This window comes from Pterocles gutturalis, unplaced genomic scaffold (genome assembly GCF_000699245.1).
Source record: "Pterocles gutturalis isolate BGI_N339 unplaced genomic scaffold, ASM69924v1 scaffold21702, whole genome shotgun sequence".
Classification (NCBI taxonomy): domain Eukaryota; kingdom Metazoa; phylum Chordata; class Aves; order Pterocliformes; family Pteroclidae; genus Pterocles; species Pterocles gutturalis.
The window spans coordinates 20,972-30,154 of NW_010110789.1; the positions used below are offsets into that span (position 1 = coordinate 20,972).

A 9,183-nucleotide genomic window follows, 5' to 3' on the forward strand; every position below is an offset into this window, starting at 1 on the left:
GGCAGGAATCTTCAGAAGACTGGCTAGCTCTCAGGTAAATGCCCCCTCCCTAAGTGCAAAAAAAGCAGCATCTGAATGCACTGTGTGTGTCCACACACCCAAGATGGACTCAGCAATTGCTGCTGAAATGGTACCTTGTGTTCGGAGGCCACCTGTACACACCACAAAGTTGCAAGGTCCATTCTGGTGTGATTTTTCTCTTTCTCTTAAGATTGTCAGGCACCTGGTTTCCTCCAGATCATCAAATGGACCCCAATCTGTCCCTCACGTGTGTCTTATGCTATTAACCTCATATGGTGGACCTTCTTGCTGCTCAGTGATGAGCTAGGGACCCCAGTGCTAAACATGATTAGCACATACTGATGTGTGAAATAACCATAGACTGATTTTTTCATGGGTTTTTGACTTCCAGTAGTCCAAACAGACAGGAACAGAGTGGGTGGGAGGAAGCTAACGCAAGCAGCAGACTATCTAGAATATTTAGGGGGGGGAGAGAGAGCAAGCCATGTCTTTCCAGCAGCACCTCAGTGTGCCAGGTCTGGATTTAATCAGGGCTACCAGCCATCGATTTCATGCACAATAAAACTCACGGCAGAAATGAAAAGACGTAAAGAAAATGGATGAAAAAGACAACCAACTGTACGTAACAGAAAGTCTAAACAGGCTCCTTCCTTTCAAAGGATCACTGCCAGCTTGCTTTTATTTATTTTGGAAATTAAATCATCATGCAAAAGGGTTTTGTCTTAATTAAAATTTCCTGTTGTCCCAAGTGCATATGTGTGGTGGGTGTGAAAGGAAATTAGTGAGTAAGCCGCGGGTAGAATTCTCTTTCCTGGTGAATCCAGGCTGCAATCAGTGATACTAACCCTCAGGAAGGTTTAAGTCAGTGATAACAACACACTCTATCTGTTTCAAATAAACAAAGTGAGAGAAAGAAAAGAGAAAAATCTTTTTTTGACATATGGCATAAGTTCAAATTAAAAATTACTATTCAACTCACGTAACTAGCAGTGCATAAAGTAACATTGCTACATAAGAGTTGTCTTAATTTAATCCTTTTTCCCCCCTTGGTAGCTAGAATTCAAGCCAGCCATTTGCAGCCAAGACTTTGTTTGCAGTTCATGTAAGTGATTCCTATATACAAACATAAAGAAAGCACTCTTTTATTGTAAAATCTGATCAGGCCTTAAAAACATCATGCTTCCTCATGTTAGACTGTGTAAACACTTGTTTATACCAATCCATGACAGCACAGAAAGTGCCCATCCACAACAGAAAGTCATTTATTTATATTTGTCAAAAGCAAAATATCACATATTGTTCTATTGCAATAATAAAACTAGTTTAATATGTAATTCCAGGAGGTACAATTTTGTCTTAAACATTTTTTGAGTGTAAACAAATTACTTCCCATTAATCTTTTCACTTCCACTAGATTTTGAGTCCCAGTTGTTCAATTTTCAGTGATCGTCAGCTTCTTGCCACTAGTTTTCTGGTCTACTACATCTCTAAATTGCACTTCCAGGAGAGACTGTTTCTTTTCATGGAGATTGAACATTACTAGCGACAAAATGAGCAAAAACATTAGGGAAATGAAAAGCAGTGCTGAAGTTGCAACCCATGGCACAGATCATTAGATTATTACATCAACATTCATGATAGTGGAAATTTAGGGAACAATATTTATACTGCCTGGCCCACTAAGTGTGTCTGTGCACACCTGTCATTTTTTAATATACAAGACTTTCCATCGTAACACTGGCCCCATGCTGGCCCCACGCATTAATTCACATGGCATGCTTCTAGACATTGTCTTTTAACTCCAGGGATTATGTTGTCACAGTCAACTAAAAGCTGAACCTTGATCTGCAAATTCCAAAGAATCACAGAATTGTAAAAGCTGGAGGTGCAAAAGACCTATCACTTTGATCCTAGATCTTCTAGAACAAGATTATCTTATCTCTCCGAGTGGTTTCTGTAGTTCAGTTTCTTATGTTTCAGGAAATCTACACTTTTACACATTCTTATATCATACTATTATATTTTTCTCCTCCTTTCAGCCTGTATTTTCTTTTCCAGTTCCCACTCAGGAATGGTCCCAAGCCCACTCCCAAGACAAGATATACCATCCACAGAGTAAACTTTCCAGCTCTTATGAATAGGCTGCCTGAGTCCAAAATCTGTAAGAGGAGAGCTCAAGAATACACAACATAGTGCAGGATGGACTGGAGGTCAGCACCATAGCAGACTGACACTTTAGCAGGCAATCCGAGCTTGTCTCTTCCTCCAGCACAATATGAGTACTTAGCAATGTAAGAGAGTCTTCTACCACAGACATAATCTTTGTATCACAGAGAAACTCTCTTCCTTCTCAGGCATTTGTGGTACTGCTCTGCCTGTATATCTACCAGACATCACCAGAGCCCTGTGCCACCATCACTATATGTGCAGGTACATGTGTGCATTGGCACAATGCTCTTCCACGTCATTCTATTGAAACAAACTCATCCTCACTGAGAGCTCTCGCCTATGGCCCTGTCTGGAGTAGGAGACATTTATGTATTGCTCTATTGGAAAACAGAAGCAAACTGCCCCAGACTCTAAGGGCGCTGGGGACTCTGCTGAGAACACTGTAGGTGGCTAACCTGGTTCAAAAGAGAAACACGTGTACAAGACAACAATAAATAATTCAAATTACCTCCCATGCTGGACTGACAGACACACAGCCCCTATAGTGACCTGGGTCTCCATACAGGCAATGGAAAGCAAGAGTCACAGTGCCACTGTGCTGGCATAAAGGTGCCTCACTTAAGTGTTGCAACTGATCCTGCCTTCTTCCTTGGAAAGGATAATCTCCTGAGCTGACTGTACGAAGTGTGATGTTTAAGCACTTACAGGAGGTGGTTGTACATCTCTCTTATTTATTGCTTTCCCTTAAAGGGCCACACTTATGTTTTCATCTGTCTGGCAATCAACATTGTAGACACAACTAGACAGCTCCACTTCCCTGCTGACCATTTCCTCTAAGGAAAGAAGGAGGTGAGTTTTATCCTTACCGTGTGAGCAGCAGCAGATAAAGGAGTTCTCTGAACTGGAGTGCGCCTGTGACTGCGATTATCCCATAAGACAATTTGGCCAGAGTATGTTCCACCAACGACCAGGTTTGGGTGAAAGCGTGCAAAACAGACAGACATCACAGAAGACTGGAATAAAACAGGTAGAGAAGAAGAGAGGAGTTATATGGTCAGTCATCTTCAAGTCTCTCCTTAAGGAAGCATATTGTAATTAGCATTTTGTATTTTAGAAATTACTGTACGAGCTGTATTTGTATTCCTTGCACACCAGTAATTCTGCTAAAGCCAATTTTGACCCTAAAATGTGCAGTTCCATTGGTTGCAGGGAAAATATGTACCACAGGATGAGTCTCAGCATGCTGCTAAAAACCTGAGATAACCTCTCCATGACAGTGGTGGGCAAGTGCTTAATTTAATTTCCACAAGTGACAACTTCAAGTAACCAGATGCCAGCCCAACGGTGGCTGGCATCCTGGACCATAATTTCACATCAGGAAGAGCTTTTCCCCTATTGCTGCTCTAGATTTTAACTCTCAAACAATCTGAGGTGAGTTTGTGAGAGAGCCTCCAAAGTGCACCTCAAGCTGCACTGCCTTAAGAGCATCGGCTGAGAAGCTGCATCTCCTTGTTGGATCAATGACTGATTTCTCTGCTACAGAGAGGTCCTCTTCTAATAGCAGAAGGAATCACACTTTCCCTTACCCTGTTTGAGCGGAGATGAGTTTTTCCTCATTTTAATCACAGCTGAGTTGCCTTTGTACATGTTCTTTAGCTGGGGATGTTGAGAAGCCAGACTGGTGTAACGGTTACCCTGGCTATCTGGTAGAGTGCCCCACAAGCCAGTATGGAGATCGGTATCTAGCCCAACTACCACCTTCCAGTCTCTTTAAAATAACATACAACACCTTAAGTCCTCAAGGGAACAGTCCCCAGGACCTTCATGTGCCAACAAGCTACAGCCAAGAGCAACAAGCTGTAAATCCTTCAAGTACTCCATGCTCTGTCTAAGGAATTATTTCCCATTTTTAAATAATTGGTCCTGGATGTTATATCTTTGTTTTATGCAAATTGGAAAGCAAAAGTTGCAGCATTCATATGATTTCCTGAGGATTCACATACTAATAAAGACAGTTTGCAAACAGAAGCAAATGTCATTTTTTCATGGGCAGTTTTAGTGATGCTTACAAGCCACAAAGCAAGACTTGAACTGCTGTGGCAATTACAGTCACAAAGTTAAATTCACTGTTAGTGGTCGCATTCTTAAAAATTAATTTTTCTGGATGTTTACAATAAGTTTTGGTAACAAATCTTTTTTAAATTTTAATGACTGGATATTTTGAAGTGGTGATGTTCCTATGTGTGAATCCATTTTACTCAATGACAAGGGGTTACCTAAGTTACCATATTTCACTTGCATAAAAGCATTGCAGACATTTAAGTAAACTTTATTGAACTGGGGGCACAGGAGCTGCCAAGCTGAACTACACCCAATGTCTACCTAGCTGACAACCCTGTCTCTGGCAGGAGTGGATGGAGCTGTAAAACCTTTGACGTAGGGAGATGTGTTGTTTCTTTCCTTACTGCTCCTCATCCTGATTTCTAATGGTTTGAACTCTTACACTAGAGACTTAAAAGCCCTTCTGATATGACTAGAATTAATTATGCTAACTCTTGATGTCTATATCTAGGTTAATAAGAATAAAGCAAAACGTGAAGTTTAAATAATTTTTACTGAATTCATGCGGCTGTCTGATATCTATTGTTTAAAGCCAGATTATATGCTAAATTAACCCAGTAGACATATTTCTAGCATACAGCAGCATATTCAATACTGTCTTTTTGAACTAATAAGATTGCCAAGACAATTAAATAAACTGACACTACCTTTTTTCTTCCCTGTTCTTTCTGGATTCTTGTGGCTGTTCACTTGACATCTTTGGTCCCCTCCCCTCTTGACTAAAGGTTTTGCAATGTTTCTCTGATGTTATATAGTCTAGTATCTAATGACTAGATGATTAGTATACATAGTTGCCTATTTTAGTCCATATCTAGCTAAGTGCTTGAGCATAGTAATTGCACTATGGTCAGTTGCAGCAACAAAAGGTAGCTTCCAAACACTATTTCCAAAGGACCTATTACCTTTACAGATTAGAAAACCCACCACTGAGAAACAGGGCCTCGGTGCTGCTAAGAGGGGCTTAAAACTCAGCTACTATGCAGCTGCCATCCGGTTTCCACAGATCCCCTATACATTATAATTAGAATGACCCTACAGCACATGTTCTACATTTTATCTCTTTGTTCAATGGCTTCGTGAGTTGTTTTAATCAACTTCTTTCATTCCTTATAACTAAGCTGACAGATATTCTTACATGAAGTGGAATAGCCAGATGATTTTAAAATAGTACAGCTCCACCACTGTGCACAGCCCGCAGCAGCTACAAGGCTCCACATGTATTTTAAGAAACCTCAATTCAAATAGTCATTCCACAACAAAGTTCTCAGTTTGTCCGAAACAAACTTGGGAGATTCTGAAGCAGGGCAAAGAAGCCAAGTGGACAGTGTATTTTTAAATTCTGTGTTTTCATGGTTAGCATGTTTTTGAATTCAGAATCCCAGAATGGTCAGGATATAAAATGCTAAAGTGTGTTTTTCATAAAGTTCAAAAATAACCTGGAGACAGGACACAGACTTAAGCCCTCTGCACTGCTTCTAGTTTTACGTATCACTCCAAAGTAACTCATATTTTTCAACTGATGAAAGGTTCACATCCTTTTAATTATGTCAATATTATTTTTCTACCAAGGAAAAACTTCTGTCAAATATTAGAATTTAACAATTTAAGGACTCCACTCCATAGCACTTAATAAAGTGATTATTTTCTTAAAGTTAATGGCAGTACTCAGATGAGTAAGGGCTGTAAGATCCAGCCCATTCATTTAACAACTTTAAAAGCATTAATTTCTTAGCCTTAATGGGAGAAAGCAGCAGACAGGTCTCCAGCCTGTCTGAACAGCTCTGTGCTCAAGGAGAGCAGCAGAAACCATTCCCTGTGAGTCTCTTCTGCCTCCAGGCTGCCTTGTTTGCCGATTCAAGCAGTCTTGCTCCTCTAAACCAGAATTTTGCCTCTGACTTCAAAGGGGGAGGAACCAGTGCATGGTCAGCTTTTAAAATAACAGAGTATTCCTCACTGCACTTCTACCACACTTTTCTAGGGAAATCTCACAGCACTTTCCAATAATGACAATAAAGCTTCCCAATTTTTCAGTTAGGCATATTTTACCTGCTGGAGGTGCTTGTAGTAGCTAGTCTCATAGTATATGTCAACAGTGCATAAAGACATGTAAGAGGGATCATGTCAGAAGGCAACTCCACAGTGAGTTTAGTGTCCAGAATATAAAAGCGGGATTTAGAATAGGAGGTTCCCAGCGTTATCTTTTTATGGGTGCCACAGACATCTGTGTTTGCAGGTTTCTGGGACCAGCAAGAACCAGGGAACCCTCAGAGTTTGGTCACCTGCATTTCTCTGAATTGCTCTGTGCAATGAATCATTTAATTATTCACTTTATCTCTGGTGTTTTCTCACTCTGTGCAAATACAGTCTACTGGATTTAGCTTTCTCTGTCTCTCCCTAGCTTTCTCAGCATCTCCACTAAAGCACTTTCAGTACTTCTGGCTTTGTGTTCTTCCACCCAGATCTTCTACTCCTCTATTTTCGGGATGGCTTTCTGGTGGGTGCCACCACCCTGGCGCTGCTGCCTTGCCCCCTGCGTGCTCTGCCTGTCTGCAGAGGTGAGCAGCTCTCAAAGGGCCGGAGGAGCGAGCCTGAGTTGGCTCCCAGTAGGACCACTGCCCAGGCAAAAGGGAGAGCCAGGCCCAGGCTGGGAAACCGGAGATCTTTGTCTGGCAAATGGGCAAACCCAGTCGCCAATACTAAAGCTTCTACTCTCTACTGTTACAAGAAGCAGGCTGAAAATGCAATTAATAAGCAAAGCATGGAATGTCTGTGCTCTTGTCATGGCAAAGAGAAGGCTGGCCCCAGCAACCTCAGTGTTGCCCAGCCCTTGAGGAGGCCTGCAGTCGAAGGGCCGAAGACAGTGCTCCTGGCCCCTGTTTTGGCAACCGTCAGCCCGTCTCATCCTGTGTGGAGACCAGCGCGACAGGGGCGAGGGGTGGTGACGGCGCTGAGCCACCTCTGCCGCCTCCCTCCCTCCCCGCTGGTGCTCTCGGTTCACACAGGCCCCGAGCCCTCTTCAAGTGGCTGGCAGAGCTGTTTTTCATTTTAGAAGCTTAATCTGGCCCAGATTCGGACTAATGATGGCGTATCTCTTCAACCACAGATACACATGCTCGGGACAGACAGTCATGTGGATTCTCCGTACTGAGAAGCCTGCCCTCAGTACCCACATCTGATGTGTGTAAGGCCCCAGAGACCCAGCTGTCTGTGCTCATGTCCGGAGATTCAGATGGCACTCTGCCCAGCCACCAGTTGAACAAGTTCACAAAGACCTGGGTGTTAAACAATAATGACTTTCAATAAGCAATGACTACTGCATTCAGCGAGACCTCTCCTGCAGGAAACCACCCCCGTAGGCAGCGCTGCCATACTGGTGCCATATGCCTACACTTGACACCAGATGGATCTCAGAACAATACTTCATCGGTGGGAAGAAGTGATCTGAGGAGTTCACAGGCATTTCTAGACTCCAAAATGCCAGGTTATATTGCGGCAGGCACTCAGGAAACTCCTGGGTAGATTTTCTAGCTGAGCAAACAGATGTGAAAAGGCATTACAGTCTGTGGCATGCTACTATAGTTTCGTCTAACACAGACAACAGCGGGCAATAAAATTAACTCCAGCTGAGATGAAGAGGCAGATCCTTTTCCATGCTTGAGGGAATTGGCTTAGAGGGACTGAGACCAGAGGGACAATCCTGTGGTACTGCCACTTATCTAGAACCACAAAAAGGTGCCAAACTCACAGTGCTTTATTCACAGGAACTGAAGAATAGGGACTGGACCTCTGATCACCTATGTCTGCCCTCCTGAGGAATAAATAAATACAGACAAAGGCCAAAAGTACACATACAATTTACTCATAACCTTTTGCTCTCAGTCCTGTTCATCAAGAACAGCATTTAAAGAGTCTAAGCACTCCCAGTCTCTCTGAGAGCTGCCCTACCTTCTTCTGGCCAGGCAATCAGAAGGCCATGCTTGCATTGCTACACACAATTATATGTGGCCCCAGAACAGATTAGATGATATACTTCAACTGCAAAGGTGGACTAAAATAATAACCTAGAAACAGAACAGCAACTGGGTTACTAAATAAAGCCCTTTTTTCCTGCCAGGCCATGGACTGAGAATCAGCATGGAAAGTAGTCATATCAGCTCTGAACACTGGTTTGTCTGGTTTAGTGCCCTATTACATCCTTTTTGCACCACAAAAGAAGGTGTGAGATACCTTGAAAGAGGCAGTTCCAGGGTGACTTTGCCCTGGCTACTGAAATACCTGAATTTGTACACTGAAATAGAGACTACATTCCATCCAAGAGTCTTGCTTATTTTTAGTATCAGCTATTATGAAACTGGATATTTCTGTGTTTCACATAAATTCTAAGTATAATTAATACTAATAAGCAAATGGCAGAGAGGATAGCAACAGAATTACAACTGTTTTTCCCAATTAGATTTAAAAAGGTACCTAAAACGTGATTTATGTGTATGGAAACCTTTACTGAAGAGGTTAACTCTTAATTTGAAAAGCTTTAAATGCCAAGACTTCTGTATTGCTCGCCCCAAATCTCTTCCTATTCTATTACAAAATAACATCTGAAAGATTTTGTGCTAGAGATTATTTGTGGTACCATACAAAATTCATCTTCTACTAAAAATAAAATAAAAGCAGTTGACATCCTTCACATATTTAAAAAAATAAATTAAACCAAACAAACACTTCTTCAAACCAAATGTCAGAATCCTGTTTAATTAAAAATAGGAAGTTTATACTTGGTTAGGGTGTGTGTCGACATCTATCCCTTTGATTTACAAGTGTATGGACTGGAAAGTACAGATTGCTTTATTCAAGAGAAAGAAAAGAGGGAGGGGG

At 41.8% G+C, this 9,183-nt stretch overlaps 1 protein-coding gene across 1 annotated transcript in view; it reads right to left on the bottom strand.

Annotated features, from left to right (window-relative positions):
• The window catches only part of LOC104461817 (cytoplasmic dynein 1 intermediate chain 1), a gene marked incomplete at both ends in the record, with an annotated part of 47,216 nt that overhangs the window by 6,944 nt on the left and 31,089 nt on the right, over positions 1 to 9,183 (bottom strand). The window contains one exon of the mRNA XM_010073536.1: positions 3,057 to 3,203. Coding sequence (XP_010071838.1) covers positions 3,057 to 3,203 — 147 coding nt within the window. The remainder of the gene's footprint in view (positions 1 to 3,056; positions 3,204 to 9,183) is intronic.